This window comes from Carlito syrichta, unplaced genomic scaffold, assembly GCF_000164805.1.
Source record: "Carlito syrichta isolate Samal-C Ts95f unplaced genomic scaffold, Tarsius_syrichta-2.0.1 Scaffold311780, whole genome shotgun sequence".
Classification (NCBI taxonomy): Eukaryota; Metazoa; Chordata; class Mammalia; order Primates; family Tarsiidae; genus Carlito; species Carlito syrichta.
In genome coordinates this window covers 898,424-915,858 of record NW_007255876.1, presented here as the reverse complement: position 1 = coordinate 915,858, position 17,435 = coordinate 898,424, and the positions used below count along the sequence as shown (strand labels likewise).

Sequence of the window (17,435 nt, the reverse complement as noted above, 5' to 3'; positions counted from 1 at the left end):
GAAAACAGTTTGGTGATTCCTAAGAGATCTAAAAATGAACCTCCTATATGACCCTGCAATCCCCCTACTGAAAATATACCTGGAGGCACTCAAATCACTCTATGAAAAAGATATCTGCACACACATGTTTATCACAGCATTATTTACAATAGCAAAAACATGGAACCAACTGTGCTGATAGTGGACTGATAAAAAAAAATGTGGTACATATACATGACAGAATATTACACAGCCATAAAGAAGAACAAAATTATGAACTTCACAGCAACTTGAATGGACTTAGAGGCTATAATACTGAGTGATATATCACAGAAACAAAGAATCAAGTATCACATGTTCTCACTCATAAGTGGACCTTGAACAACTATTGTAATATTATAAGAAAGGGATTGGCAGTAGTGGGAAACTGCCAGTGGCGGGAGGGCACATCTCATCAACAAAGGTACCTGCATAATGAACATTTGCATACCAGACCCTAAATTGCACCCCACTTATTTAAAATTAAAACTTTTTTTAAAAAAAGAAATGGAACTTCTACATAAATTCCGTGAATAGTTTTAAGACCTGAATCTAATCTTTGGTTAGTCACAGTGATTTTTTTTAGTTTATTTAAAAATAAAAATTCACAAGTTAAGGCTGCATAATAAATTTGGTATTTTTAAAAAGTAGATTAAATATTATTATAGACCAATACATTATTATTGAAAAGACAGCATATACCTAAATTTCTTCATAGCAAAATAAATATATAAAATAATTAGCACACTTGAGCCAACATCCTTCCTACCTCAGTACCATGGCACAGACTCTTCCCACTGCCCATTTCGTCACTAAGCTAATACCTACTAACTACATAGGTTGCAGCTTAAATGACATTTTCTCCAAGAGGATTTTGAAACCATCCCTTCAACTTTAACTAGATTAGGTGTTCTAGTTGTTTTTATAACACTCTACTTTTCCATCACACTACTTACTAAGATTATAACTAAATAATTACCCCTGTGCCTAATATCTGCTTTCTCACAAACATAAACTCAATAAGAAAGTCATTGAGTTCTGGCCCCCAGTACAGTGCCTGATATATATCAGATTCTATTGAATGGCAACAGATACTAAGGTGAAAGGAACTTACAGAAGTGCACAGTCGTAAGAAAATACCAAGTGATTTTTTAGAAATAATAATTAGATTCCTTTGGTTGGAGTGGATTAAAAACATGAAACGTCTAAGTAAAAAGTCTTGAATTTAACTTTGCTCAAAATAGAAACTCATTAGGCATTCGCAAATAAGAGAGAAATCCTGCCCGAGTTACTCTAAAATATTGTGGGAGCTGCACGGAGGGTAATGGGAAGTGAGAAACACTGGGGAAGCAGAATCAACTAGAAATATTCTACAACAGCTCTGGGCCATATTTCCCAAACTTCAAGTCATTCTCATACCATCTTTACAATCGCTGTTCAACCTTCATGATATGTTTACAAACTTGGTGTACCATTTTATTTTACTTACCTTTACATGAAAAACAAACTTTCACTACTTCACATGTGAAACTGATATTGCATGCCACAGAAATAAAACGTAATGATAAAACACAATACAATGAAAAAAATACTAAATTCCAACTAGATACTATTGCATACCAAACGTCCTAAGTCTCAGGCCTGCTATGAATTTTTTTTAAAGAAGATTAGCATAGTTGGTAAGGTGTTTGAAAACCACACTAATACCACATTGAGACTCTCCTGATTTAATCAACAGAAGTGAAGAAAATAATTCATTGATATTAAATGTCGTTACCAATGATCCCACCTGGTATTGTCCCACACTTTGGGAAAATACTGGTGTGAAAAGTAATAAGCACTGGCTCCATCAAAGCTTAAGTTAAACGGAATTGCTACATGATCCAGCTATTGCGTCCTATGTAAATGCCCAAAAGAATCGAAACAAAAACTTGTACACACGTGTTCATAGCAGCATTATTCACAGTAGTTAAAAGGTAGGAACAACCCAAATTTCCATTAAAAAGGTGAATGGATAAACAAAGTTTGGTAAACACACACAATATGAATACTATTCAACATACAAAGGAATGAAGTACTGATACATGCTGCAACATGGATGAACCTTGATCACATTATGCTAAATGAAAAAAATTAGACACAGAAGGCCACGTGCTATAGGATTCCATTACATGAAATATCCAGAGTAGACAAATCCATAAAAAGCAGAAAGCAGTTTAATGAGTAGAGGGTTTCTGGGTGAAGGAAAGTTCTGGAATTAGAGTTGCAGCATTGTGAATGCACTAAATGCCACGGACTTGTACTCCTTTAAACAGTAAATGTTAGGTGTACTTTACCATCATAAATAGAGCTAAACTAAGGTGGTAATGATGAGAACAGAAATATAAGTACACTGTAAAAACAGAATCAATAAGACTCAGTGATAGATTGGATGTGAAGTCTGAAGCTGAGAAAAGGAATCAAGGAAAATGTTAAGGATTTGAACCTACAGTTGAGGAAGACAAGAGAATCAAGAAAACAAGTTGAACTTCTGAAGTTTGAAAGAATAGCACACCACTAACAGGAATACAGAAATCAGGGGGAAGACGTGGTTTAGCAGAAAAAAACTAAGGCTAGATTATAATATAGGAAGGTGAGATTCCAAACACCCACAGTGACTTAGAAATTCAGGACTGTTTTTTCTAATTAGTCAAGAGGAGCTTTTCAAACAAATGGAGTAGTTTTGTATAATACTGCTAGAAAAGGAAAGACTATATTTAATTATTTTTGACTATTGAATATAGTACCTAATATGCCCAAAATGGAATTAATATACTTCTCTGTATGTTTCTCAAGAGATTTTCATAGCCAACAATTATGCATCTTTATGATGTGATTGGCACATTCTGTGAATTATAAATAGTGTGCACACACGCAAAACTGGATTTCTGGTGGCAGGGGTGAGAGTGTGAGGGAATGTTAGCTGCTTCTTCTTGCCCTGTCTGCAAATCTTATTTACCAGACACTGGTAATGAAATTGAGCAAGTCTGAGTTTATCATGTACACTGCAACTATAGTTTCACTTGAGTATCTAAGAATACTTCCTGAAAATCCTGGCTCCGGAAATGCAGATATTGTTCCTTGGTACTGCTCAACAAACTGCTACTATGTTGGGAATGCCCTGATGTGAATTATAGACTTCACGTAACTTCCCATAAATCATGACTTAGTAGTCTTGTCAATAAAAACTTTAAGAAAGTGAAATGATAATCCAAAATATGGGGTAACATGTACTACTGAGCTACTTCATATCTCAAGTTTCCTCTTCCCAAAAGACTACCAATGATGAATCAGCTGAAATTAAAACTAAACATGTGCTCGCTTCAGCAGCACATATACTAAAATTGGAACGATACAGAGAAGATTAGCATGGCCCCTGCACAAGGATAACACGCAAATTCATGAAGCATTTCATATTTTTCCTAAAAGCTCTAAATATAAACCTCCCATATGACCCCACAATCCCTCTACTGGGAATATATCCTGAAGAACTCAAATCACTCTATAAAAAAGATACCTGCACACATATGTTTATCGCAGCATTGTTCACAATAGCAGAAACCTGAAAGTAACCATGCTGTCCATCAAAAGAGGACTGGATTTTAAAAATGTGGTACATATACACAATGGAATACTACACAGCCATAAAAAAGAACAAAATCATGAATTTCGCAGCACCCTGGATGGAACTAGAGTCTATAATACTAAGTGACCGCTCACAGTAACAAAGATCTGAGTATCACATGTTCTCACTCATATAGTGGACCTTGAACATTCAACGTATTACCATAAGAAAATGACTGACAGTGGTGGGAAACTATGTGGGAGGAGGGGAAGGGAGATGGTATTAATGGTAGTAAATATCTGTCTGGGGACGGGGAGACACCTCTTTTCAACAAGGGTGCCTGAACGAAGCATATTTGTATACCTAACCCTTAACTGTACCCCACAATATCATAATAAAAAATATTGATTATAAAAAAAACACTAAACATTTTCTGAAGCTTCTGATAAAAAGTGGAACAAAATGTTCACAAAAGTCTACTGTATTTTGTTTAAATCTCTGATTTATGGGAGGAAGGGAGAAGTGCACCATACTTCTCCATAACACATTTATTTATTTTATAGTGTCCTCACATTATATCTCTTCCTCCAAATGATTAAGTCTGCCATATTTGTAAAAGTCCTCCTAAATGCATGCGTTCAGAAACATGGCACTTCATTTCAAGGTGTGTACTTTGTCTCTTTATCTACAGCAGTGCGGAGTAGGGGGAGTTGATGAGCCCCAGGGAGGTCCCATCTCTCCTCCTACCCTGACCCTAGACATCTCTCCAAAAAGGCCACGTACCTATAATGACCTACCCTGGTTTCATCACATTCCGAGTTGTCACAATATCCTAAGAAAAAAGTCACCTAAATTGCCTTAAATATGTATGTCAGTACCCCAACAAATATGTCTATATATATATCCACACACACTTATGTTCCATTCAGTACTTTAAAAACGAGAACAGGAAGCAAAACAAGGATTAAGAAACTCTTGCCATTTTATTCAGCACCTGTCAAATGACATCACCTGAAAGAACAATTTACATCACATTCTATTTCTTCAATCCATCCCTTTCTCCCATCTCTACGGTTGAAGTGGCAGTTTGGGCCCACATTACTACTCATCCAGACTACTGTAAGAGCCTCCTTCATCTCCTGCTCCAGCCTCCACCCTGCCACACTACTCTAAAAGAGCCTTTGAGAAAGACTCTCTCATTGACCAAACTTTAGTGAGGCTCCTCTGAGCCCTCTTAAACTAGACCTCTACATTTGTGTTCATTTTTGCAGAATCCAATTTTAGCAGGGAACCTACTAATTCAATTTAGCAAGAACCTCCTACCTTCGACATCTGATCACCCTTCCTATCTGGTCAAATTCCTCATCCCCTCACCATCCTCCAGGTGATATCTGAAAACCCTGGATTGCCTTCAGCAAGAATCCTGTAAGGCAGTGGGCCCCAAACTTTTTGGCATCAGGAACCGGTTTCAAGGAATACAATTTTTCTACAGACGGGGAAGAGGGTAATCATCAGGTATTAGATTCTCATAAGGAGCAAGCAACCTAGATCCCTCACATGTGCAGGTCACAATAGGGTTTGCTGCTCCTATAAGAATCTAATGCCCTGCTGATCTGACAGAAGGTGGAGCTCCACTTGCCAGCCGCTCACCTCTTGCTGTGCAGCCCAGCTCCTAACAGGCCATGAACTGGTACTGTCCATGGCCCAGGGGATTGGAGTTAATTGTGGAAAGATCCTAGGAGATAATGGGGGGAGGGAGGTCCAAAAACCCAGAATTTATTTATAAAAAATTGTGTGTTTATTCTTACATATTTAAACTTCAGTCACCTTCAAAGTCCTCTCCATTTGATGCAATACACCTATCAAGATGCTTTTTCCACTGCCCAAAACAGTTTTTGAACCCATCAATTTGGTGCCTTTTAGTGCTTCTGCCATTTTTTGTTTCACCTCTTTCACATTGGCAAAATGTTTCCCTTTGAGGACTTTCTTCATCCAGAGAAACTAAAAAAGTCACATGGGGAGAGATCAGGTAAATAGGGAGGGTGGTGCAGTGGGGGGGGTCATGCCACTTTCGGTCAAAAACTACTGAACACTCAGTGTGGTGTGGGCAGGTGCATTGCCATTGTGGAAGAACCAGTCATTTGCTTGCCACAACTCAGGTTGTTCCTTCCACAAATTTGATACAACCTTCTCAAAATTTCCAGATAAAAATTTTGGTTAACCATCTGATTAGGAGGAACAAATTCTGAGTGTACTGCAAGGGGCCCACCCCCCATAAGATAATTCTGATTGGGGGGGGCCTTGTATGCATCTAAAATATAAACAGAAATTTAGCCAGGCATGGTGGCTCACAACTATATTCCCAGCACTGTGGGAGGCATAGGCAAGAGGATTGCCTGAGTCCAGGGATTTGAGACAAGCCTGGGCAACTTGGCAAGACCTCATCTCTACAATAAACCAAAAAATTAGCTGGGCATGGTGGCATGTGCCTGTAGTTACAGCTACTTGGAAGGCTGAGCTGGAAGGATTACCTAAGCCCAGAAGGTTGGGGCTGCAGTGGCCATGAGTGTGCTACTGCACTCCAGCCTGGGTGACAGAGTGAGACTCTGACTCCAAAAAAAAAAAAAAAATTTCATTACACTTGTTAAAAATACCTTTAAAATTTCCTGTCATCTTCAGAATAACCTGAACAGTGGATAGACCAGGATTTATAATGTGCATTTGAAGATAAGAAAACAGAACTTTATCCACTGATCATTGGATGGGTACTTAGACTGATTCCACATTCTTGCAATTGTGAACTGTGCTGTGATAAACATACGAGTGCAGGTGTCTTCTTTATATAACGATGTGTTTTCATTTGCTTAGATATCAAGTAGCGGGATTGCTAGATCAAATGGTAGATTTACTTTTAGTTCTTTGAAAAATCTTTGTACTGATTTCCATAGAGGTTTTACTAATTTATATTCCCACCATAAGTGTTCCCTTTTCATCTCAACTGAGCCAACATCTAATTGCTTTTTTGTGGTATATACAAACCATGGAATACTATTCAGTCATAAAAAAAGAACAAAATAATTTTGCTACAACTTGGATGGAACTGGAGACCATTATCCTAAGTGAAGTAATGCAGGAATGGGAAATCAAATACTTAAAAGTGGGAACTAAGCTAAGGTCTTCAATGGCATATAGAAGGTTATAATGGACACTGAGACTCAGAAGAGGAGGGGGGAAGGGTGGGAGGAATGAAAAATCACCCACTGGGTACAATGTGTACTTGTGGGAGTAATGGGTGCGCTTAAAGCACAGACTTCTTCACCATTAAACAATACATCCATGTAACCAAAAACCACTTGTATCCCTAAAGTTACTGAAATAAAAAGTTTAAAAAAGAAAGAAACCATACCTAACAACTTGTCCAAGATCACAGAACAAGTGAGAGACAGAATCATATTTGTATCTCTAGGTTCCCAGCCCATCCCTCATCCCGTCAAGTGAGAAAAGTCAAACACTGCATGGTCTAAAATGGATCCAAACAGAAGCTATCAGGAACCCTTCCAAGTGCAATGATTGGTAGGGTCCACCACCCACTTTGCCAGCACTCACTTTGCCCTTTGGTCAGAGCAGCTGTGAATGATGAGATGCATGGGTAATTCAAACGTGTGTAACCAAGGTTACAAGACACTGTCAGCTAAAGGAATCTCTTAAGAGTTCTGAAGGGAAAACTTTGTCCTCCTCTCCCATGCTTTTTAAGAAGTAGTCTACACTAACTGAGGGGATTTCCACTTTACAGAAATCACTGAAGTCCTCCTGATCACTTTTTAGGAAATTTCTTCTAAGCACACTAGCTTCTCGGAAAGCATTTTTTCTTGGTCTGTGTTCATAAGTCTGTCAGGGCAGACAGCAGATTGTTCTTTTTCTTTCCTGTTTGGTCTGATGCCATAACCAACAGCTTAAATATTAATCAACAGCCAATGAAACTGAAACTAAAACAGAGCATTCCTTAACTTTCATTTTCTTTCAAAACTATACTCAAATCAGTGAGTACTAGGAAAGTGAATAAACCAAAAGTCTTGTAAAAACTGAAAAAAATTAATAAAAGTTAAAACTGAGAGAAGTATGACTACAGAAAGAGTTATCACTTAGATTTTTATTAAAATGATAATACAGGATCAGCTTTGGTTGAAACAGGTAATGGTGGGCCTGCTAGTGTCTCTTAAAGTTTGATTTTTGTTCAGAACAGATTTCCATGTTGATCACATGTATAAGGTTTCTCTCCTGAGCAAATCTCCATTCAAACCAAGAAGAGAAGTGTTCTTTGTTTGACTCTCTGTTCACCAGGCAATGTTCTGACACTAACTGAATTTCCTAGGTACTCTGATCCTAGAAAAGGGGTGACTTAGACACCAAAACCAAGCATTCTAGTCACTGTGAAGGTCCTCATTATAAATGCATAAATTGTCTTTTTAATTTGCATCTTAGTCTTTTGTAGATTTGGTTAACAGAATTAACTCTCTGAGGTTACATTTATTCTGAATGATTAGGGAAAATGGAAGTTTCTGGAACTGTGAAGCTGAGGATCAGATCCCACAGATCACCCTCTAAGACCTACAGGCTTTCTGTTGTCCTTTTCTTTTTCTGACTGGTTGACTGACTATCCACTATACTTTTTGTGACATTCATCTGTAATTGCATAAGCTTTCCCTTTCTGTCCACTTGTCTGAGTACAATGAACACTTTAAGGCTCATCTGAGAATCTGAAGGGTCTTCTGAGAGCTTCTGACCTTAATGAGTACAGTCTCCTGCAAACCTCCATATTATGTATTCTCTGCACCACTCATTTGACACTGATCATACAGTTTCTTTACTGCATTAATTATTTCATAATTTTTGCCCATCAAGACAGGCACTGGATTTTATGCTTCCCAATATCCACTGAGATTAGCTTAGTTCCCTCCACAAAGTACACAGACAATAATAAGAACAAGTCCAATTAGCCTTATTCTTCTTCTAACACCATCCATGGTCATATACATACTATGCCCTGAGGAGATCTGCATCAGTTCATCCATTCAGTGAATAACTACAGATAACCAACAATGAATAATTAAGAAGCTTTTAAGGACAACACCCTTTCCATATTTGCCACATTCCTTTCTATGAAGGAAGGCTGTGGCCTATAGTTAGCTGAGACTATCTGTACAGATTTTGCCTACCTAAATCTATGCTAACTTCTGGGAATCACAGTCTTCTCAAGTTAAACTTGGTTCCTAAAGCTAGGGAAAACAAGAATACCTGTGTCCAAATGCATAAATCTGATGAGTTAATGGAAATATTTTTTTAAGAAGAATAACTGTTGTATGCTGTTACTTAAAGTCTGTAAAGATTCATTTATCCATCCTACCATCTCTCCATTTAATATTTACTGAATGCTTCCCATATGCTAGAGGATGTTTTAGTTGCTAGGGACAAGACTGAAAAGACCCCTGCTCTCCAGGGGCTTACACTCTGGTATGGAGAAGTAGACATTAAACCAATAAAAAATAAACTGAACATATATCAACTAGTTGGAAATGCCATGAAAAGAATTAAAATAAGGTCATATCTGTTTTATATTGTATGATAAGAAGAGGTACAATCTAGCTAAAGTCCAAGTGTCCAGAAGGAACCAGCTATGCAAAGAACAGGGAGAAAATCCATCCCAGATAGAAAAAACTGAAGAATATATACATAAATTCCATTTAAAGCTCTAGAATAGGCAAAAATTTAAGGTGAGAAAAACTAGAAGAATGTTTGGGTCAGGTGCAGAGGAGGTGAGGTGAAATTGACTGGCAAGAGGCATGAAATAACTTTCTGGAGTAAGAGTAATGTTCTATAATTTGATAGGAGATCAGGCTATATAAGTATATGTACTTGTGAAAGTCATCTAATGGCACATTTATGATTTGACTATTTCAATATAGTAAACTTTACCAAAAAAACCCATAAATATTTAAAAAATTATTTCTGGACTGGTAAAATAAGAGTTTCTGAAAATTGGCACCTCTGTAAAGGCAAAAAGAACACTGGGGGGAAGGGGACTGTCAAAACCAACTTTTTCAGAACTCTGGAAATTAGCCAAAGATTTGCAATAATCCAGAGAATATCAAAGAAACATGGATGTATCTTGGTAAAAACAAAATTTGTGGCCTTTTTAATCTGTCTTGTTCTCATCCCCCCTCCTCAACTCTGCAGAAGTCTAGAAAACTGTGTGGCTTTGAAAAGCAGCCTAGAAACCAATGGAGGAGCAGAATGAGTTTGGAATGCTCCAGAAGCCCCATCCCAGATGATCAACACTTTTTGACTTTCCTAGAATCTCCCTTAAAAGCCTCATTCTCAAGGATTGTCTTTATTTGACCAGGAGGTCACTTGGTGTGAACAGTCTACCTCTGGGATGTTTGCTGAAAACAATCAGTAGCAATTGTTAACTACCTGAGGAGGCCATACAAGCTGAGTATAACAAGAAGCTGACAAAAAAATTAAAAAGAAAAGCTGGGGAATGAGATGTATACAAGGAGCTTTGAAAAACTCCAGCATATTCCTAGAAATCTATGAGGCCACATGTGCACACCTAGAAGAGAGAGGGCTCTAATCTCTCACCTCAAACTTACCTTGTGAAAACAGGAAGTAAAGGTTAAGGCAAGCTGTAAACTGCCTGCCAAAGCATTTCATACCCCAACATACACACAGAACCCCTCAGTAAAGGCTAGGAAACTTATTGGTTCATGGCATTTAAGGAAATCTCACTCTAATCATTAGCTAATCATTAAGCTAAATAAGCAGAGACTTCAATGGCTATACATAATAAAGAACAAAGACATGACAGGAATAGCTCAGGAAATTCTTTAAACAAAACAAACAGCAAACTATGAGGAGAAGGGAACCTGATTTCCAGAATTGCCAAATTATATTATTATTTTAAATATCTGTTTTCAAAAACAAAATAATTACAAGACATGCAGAGAAAGAGGAGAGTGTGGCTTACACATGTTTAAAAATCAATCATAGCCAGGCTCGGTGGCTCAGCCTGTAATCCCGTGCCTTTGGGAGGCTGAGGTGAGTGGATTGCCTGAGCCTGCGGGTTCGAGACCCGCCTGGGCGGTGAGACTTCATCGCTACAATAAATCAAAAAATCAGCCGGGCGTGGTAGCTCATGCCTGTAATTCTGGCTACTTGGAAGGCTGAGGCGGAAGGATCGCCGGAGCCCAGCAGCTCGAGGCTGCGGTGGCTGGGAGCGGCCACTGCACTCCAGTCTGGGTGACAGAGTGATACTCCAACTCAAAAAAAAATCATTCATTAGAAACTGTCCCTGAGGAGGCCCAGGCACTTTCTTGTTACTTACTAGACAGACTTTAAATCAGCTACTATAAACATGTCTAAATAAAAAAAACTGTGTTTAAAGAATTAAAGGAAAGTACAAAAACAATATCTCACTGAATAGAGAATATAAATAAAAATTAGAAATTAGAAAAAAAAAAACCCAGGCAACACCTTCAGGTCCCCTCCCACTGTGGGAGTTTTTCTGTCCTCTCAATAAATCCTGCTTTCTCAAAAAATAAAAATAAAAATACTAAATAAAAAAATCCTCTGGCTTTGAAAAGTACAATAGCCAACATTAAAACTAGAAGGATTCAATGGCATATTTTAACTGGCAGAAAGAATTAAAGACCTGAATATAAGTTCATTGAAATTACCCATTCTGAGGAACAGAAAGAATAAAGGAAAATGGATGGAGCCTTAGCAATGTATGGGACACCATCAATTGTACTACCATAAGTACAATGGAGTCCCAATAGAGGAATAAAGATGGAAAGGAGCAGAGTAATATTTGAAGAAATAATAGCCAAAATCTTCCCAAATTTGATGAAAAACTTGAATATGCACATCCCATAAGCTCAACAAACTTCAGAGATCCACATCTAGACACATCATAGTCAGTCAAAAGACCAAGAGAAAGCAGCAAGATAAAAGTGACCCATCACATTCAAGGGAGCCTCAATAACATTAAAACTGAGTTTTCATCAGAAACCATGGAGGCCAGAAGGCAGTGGAATGACATATTCAAAGTGCTGAGAGAAAAACATTGTCACTAAGAATTCTATGTCCCGTAAAATGATTCTTCAAAATGCAAGCAAGGTATGATTGTTGCACAACTCATTCAAACACACACTTTAAATGGGCAGATTACATCCCACATGAGTTATATCTCAATAACACTTTTTTAATTAGGGAGAAATCAAAACATTCCAGATAAACAAAAATGTACTGAATCTGTCACTAGCAGTCCTGCCCTGCAAGAAATACAAAGGGAGTCCTTCAGGCGTAAGTGAAAGAACACTAGACAGCAACTCAAGCTAATCTACAAGAAGAAGCCAAGAACACCAGTAACGGGACTGCATAGGTAAATACAAAGAATGGTATAACTGTATCTTTCCTATCTGATTTAAAAGATGACTGTAAAAAGTAAAACATATATCACAACATTTTTCATTTTAGTATTAAATTCAATGTAGGATAGGTCCTCTTTGAGACAACAAAATAACTTCAAAAATGCCTTTCAGACAATTAGACAGGGGCAACGGAAATCAGAAATCTAAGTCAAAAACAATGTTCTCTCTGAAGAGGCTGCATAACAAAACGGCTGAGGACGTGTATTAGGGAACTAGAGTTACTGCGTTTTATGAGGATAAAATGAGCAATATTCACAAAGCACTTTAATCAATGCCTGGCACATAGTTAATGTTATGTAATGTTTAATAAGAATCAATTAAATGAATAAGAGATAGTAACAGTTTAGTCCACTTATCTAGGGTCTGCTTCAACACTTTTTACTTTGTTATATAGACAACATCTTAGCTAAGAACTTAGATACTCACAAAAGTAAAACTATCACCATGTATCTTTTTGATTGTTAAAAGTTCAACTGTTCAAGCCTCTTCCGTTTGTGACACCAGATATTTCTCTGAATTTTTTAGCATTCTTACATACAGTCCAATTTTTATTCCGCACAAACTTTCATGTCATCATCTCTCACAAGTCTTTCTCTCAACAGAAGCAAAGCCTCTTTGCTAAGCAAAAGTTTTGGGGGTTCTGTCAGTCCCCACCTCATTTTCTTTCCTTTTCTCTTTCCAGTTTCCCACAGCTAAGTCCACTGGAAATTTAGCTCCGTTCCAGTCCCTGGAACAGAAAATCTGGGACTCAGCACTCCAGCAATTTCCATTTACCCCAAGCAACAGCTCATTTCCTGTTCTGATGATGGAGGTCCTGCATTTGAGCATCACCTCTTATGTGTGTCCAGTTTGAAGATATGAGCTCTATTCTTAGCCTCTGATACCAAGTTTTGGGCTAGTACCTGCCAGGTACACTAGCTTCCATCCTGAGATGGAAGTCCTGCCATACCCTGGCCTGTCCCTACATTGTTGCAGCCTGACTGTCATAATCCATTTAGCGTTGCTATAAAGGAATACCCGAGGCTGGGTAACTTATAAAGAAAAAAGGTTTATTTGGCTCACAGTTCTGCAGGCTATAAAAAAGCATAGCACCACATCTGCTTCTGGTGAGGCTTCAGGCTGCTTCTACAAGAAGGTAAAATGGAACCAGCATGTGTGGAGATCACATGGTAAGAAAAAGTCAAAGAGAGGGGGGTGATGCCAGGCTGTTGTTAAAACAACTAGCTCTCATGGGAATTAACAGAGCGAGAACTCACTACCCCCTGCCATTCAAAGGCATTAATTTATTCAAGAGGGATCTACCTCCTTGAGTTAAATGCTTTCCCACTAGGCCTTGCCTCCAACATTGAGGATCAAATTTCAACATGAGTCTTAGAGGGTCAAATATCCAAACTACAGTGCTGACTATAAAGAGACCTCCTATATCGTTTATGGAGTTGCAAATATCACCTTTTTCAGATTTCCCATTGCAGAGTGATGTCTGCATTTGGAACAGTATTTATTTCATCTTAGATCCTCTGTTGTTAATCACTTGCAAATAATGCAACCAAGAATCACTGTATCCCTTGTTACTGCTGAATTTCCACTATGACGATATCATGTGCTTTCTACTGTATCTACAGTGCCAGGTATTACTGTATGCTAAGAAACCAAGCTTTGCCCCCATTTGTCATCCAGTTGAAATTGTGCTAATTCAATTATCATTGTTACCAGCTCAATGGCTGACACTTTTCCCTCTTTGCTTTGCATTTAACAGTCTTCTGGAGCTGAACCCCATCCTAAATCAACCTCTGTTTCCCCGTTTCAAGCTGTTTTCCCAAGGTCTGTCTCTACTCATGCCCCCTACCTTTTACATTTATTTTCTCAAAATTCATCCTTTTTTTTTTTTGCAATAACCCCATTATAGCTAAGAATTCTTTTCTCATACCATTCTAGATGTCATCTTATGATGTTTTCATTTAGGGACTGCTAAAAGACATGAAACTTGTTTTAACACACCAAAAATCAGATATTCAAAAGAGTAGTATTTTTCCTCAAAATAGTTACATTAGAGGCTATCCACTTATTCTGCTATTGTTATAAATGAGTAAAGCAGTTATTCAATTCTTACCAACTCTGAATCTTTGATCTTGGCTAAGGAGACCAACTCTATTATTACTTTATAGTATTTGATCAAACAGCAATGCCTAGCTAAATCGCTTGTCCTAATCATCAGACACAACTAGATTACCTACAAATATGAAAAATTTAAATTAGATCTACCTACAAAGTATGAAAAATTTATATTAGTGAGGATATTTATTAAAAATAGCCTCTGAAAGTAAGTATAATAGTTTAAAATAAATGTTGAGAAAAAGCATCTTAATTAGAATAAATGGATGGCAACCTTTGTGTGATCTAATGCTGTACAACTTCTAAGATTATTTTTCCATCTATAAAATGAAAATATCTTTCCTTTTTCACAGGGTTATTGTGGGAATCAAATAAGCAAGTATGATACTTCTGAAACCTGCAAAGTAAATAATGTAAAATATTCCTATTCATGCCTTACTACTGCAAGTTAAGATGGATGCAGAACACATTATTAAGGCATATCCATTTAAAAATTGTATTTAGGACTTTGACTTGAGGGTTAACTTGATATTTTTATTGTCCAGAAGATGAAAACTTAGAATTAAATCTCCATTTTTTTAAGTTATCATTTAAAAAATTCTGTATGCAATAAAGTTCCATTTTTCAAGAAACAGTTCATGTTTTAAAAAGTGAAACTTAATTCACTCTTATTTTTAAAAAAGTGGATGAAAAGAAATTCTATAACTTGGTGGCCCTAATAAACACAAATACTGTCATCAATTTCACAACACGGGGCTTTCCCAGGGAACAGCCAGCAGGTTTTGCTGAGTCAACTGCAATGTTATCCAATCAGAGTTAGAGAGGGAAAGTGTCTTTGTGGATAAATACTGCCTGCTAAGCTCACGTTTTTGAGACACTCCTCAGCTGCTTAGACATATTCTGAGCCTACAGCAGAGGAACCTCCAATCTCAGCACCATGAACCAACGTGCTCTTCTTATTTTCTGCCTTATCTTTCTGACTCTGAGTGGCACTCAAGGTAAGGAACATTAAGGGATACTGAATTTGTAAAATGGGAAATAGGAGTGGGTATATATTCTAAAAATACAGAAATTATTTGTAAAATCGCATTGCATGGCTATAAATAAGAGAGAAATAAGGAGAAAGTCCCTCTGGTCACAGAATGTATGTAAAGTCAGAGAAACAAGCAGAATAAAAGAAAGAAGGAGGGAGGGAGAACAGGAGAGATGGGGAAAGGGGAGGACAAAGGGAAAAGTGAAGGAATGAGGAGAGAGGTTGAGGCACAAATACCTCCTTACCTAACTAAGCCTATTTAACCACACGAGCTGTACTTAAGGGTATGACTTTGTAATTTATAATGTTTAAAGGTGCAATTCTTTTCTTCCCGATAATCAACTACTGAATCATTCAGAGCTGTTATAATGGGATACATTCCTTCTCAGATTAAGTGACTAAGTGATGGCATGGGGATATAGGTTCTACTAAAAACTAGCCAATCCACATTCAATGCCTAAAATGAAACACTGTGCTAACCTTCCCTGCTGAACCTGTCGCTTTTCTTGCAGGAATGCCTCTGTCTAGAACTGTGCGCTGTATCTGCATCGAGATTAGTAAAAAACGGTTTAATCCAAAGTCCTTAGAAAAACTTGAAATTATTCCTGCAAGTCAATCATGTCAACATATTGAGATCATGTGAGTAGAACCCCACCTGATGATCACTTCTCTGGCTGTAATCATACGCTGTATTAAACATGTGATGATAATGACAAAAAATTAGTAAAGGGGTTGGGAAGATTCTAAATGGGTGCATATAGCAAAATAAAGCCCATAGAGTGAGACTTCAGTGTTTGACCTCAGAACTGTGCACTGCATCTCTTGTATCAGCCCAACATTGCTTTAAATATCACCATCCCTATTTACCTCTACAGTGCCACAATGAAAAAGACAGGGGAGAAGAGATGTCTGAATCCAGAATCCAAGGCCGTCGAGAATTTGCTGAAAGCAGTCAGTAAGGAAAGGTAGGTTTGCTGTTGCTTCAGAAGAACTGCTCTTTAGGAAACAACAATCTTGGGATGTTAGAAATATTTGCATTGGGATTTGCTGTGGAATCACTGGCGTAAAAGTCTGTTATCACCATGTCCTCCTCCAGCTCCATGTATGTATATGCTGAGGTGCCATCTTGTGGCAGGTATCTAAAGTACCCTGTTCCTTGTCTAGAAGTGTCAGTATGCCACTTCAGCCTTGAGGCAGAGCTACAACTATCCAAACTGCCAAATTTCCTCCAAGTCTTTCCTGGCGTAATAAAAAGCAGTCCCTGAAATCCACAGTGATTGTGTAGCAGCAAGAAAGCTTATCACATCCTTGACCTGAGGATCTTTATCTGTGAACTCTATATGTTCCAGAGTTCGAAGCCAGAGTTTGTGTCACACTTTTTATACCCCTTTTCTCTTTTTGCAGGTCTAAACGTTCGCCTTAAACCCAGAGAGAAGCAAAACTCACCGCAGTGCTGATAAGGATGGACCACAGAGACGCTGCCTCTCCCATCACTTCCCTATGCAGAATTCATGTCAAGCCCTAATTGTTGCTAGTTTGCAGTTCTCCTAAAGGTTGACCAACCACAGTCAGTAAATTAGCAGCTACAACTCCTGCAGAAGGTGGGGTAGCTCATCAGCCTGGACTGCAGAGGATAACTCTTCCCTGGCACTACACCACAAGCTATGCTGAGGTGCTAAATTCTTAGTGAATGTGCCAAGTCCTAGCCCTACTACTGACACTTTTCTCACCTTTCCTATCTTCCAAGGGTCATTAAGGGATCGTTTGGCTTCTGGGTTTATCAGAAGTAAATATCTGAGTTTCCCTCAGAATCTCAGACAACTAGAAGATATGCAAAGTGATAATACAATCTGACTTTTTAAGAACAAACTTTACTTCATGGGCTTCTACTGCCATGTTCCCAAGAGCCAATAGTTTTTCAGCAGTTACATACACATAATTCCAAATACATACAGGAAGCTAGAAATGTCTGTGTAAATATTATTTAATGAAAGACTGTACAAAGTTGAATTCTTAGATGTATATTTTTATACTGTTCTCGGTGTATATGGAATAACTTGTGTAAGTACTACATATGAATGAGCAATAGGAAAACTTTTTAATAAATATATGCTCTGCATGTTATGTAATGAAAATGTGCTGGAGAGTTTTAAAAATAAAAATAATGTGCTCTTCTGGA

At 37.8% G+C, this 17,435-nt stretch overlaps 1 protein-coding gene across 1 annotated transcript; it reads left to right on the top strand.

Moving 5' to 3' along the window:
• Positions 1-15,094: 15,094 nt before the first annotated feature.
• On the top strand, positions 15,095-16,781 carry CXCL10 (C-X-C motif chemokine ligand 10). Its single transcript, XM_008069067.1, has 4 exons — positions 15,095-15,221; positions 15,769-15,895; positions 16,132-16,221; positions 16,661-16,781. Exons 1-4 carry the CDS (start codon positions 15,161-15,163, stop codon positions 16,677-16,679), a joined length of 297 nt encoding a protein of 98 aa, XP_008067258.1. The 5' UTR covers positions 15,095-15,160; the 3' UTR covers positions 16,680-16,781.
• Positions 16,782-17,435: the final 654 nt, after the last annotated feature.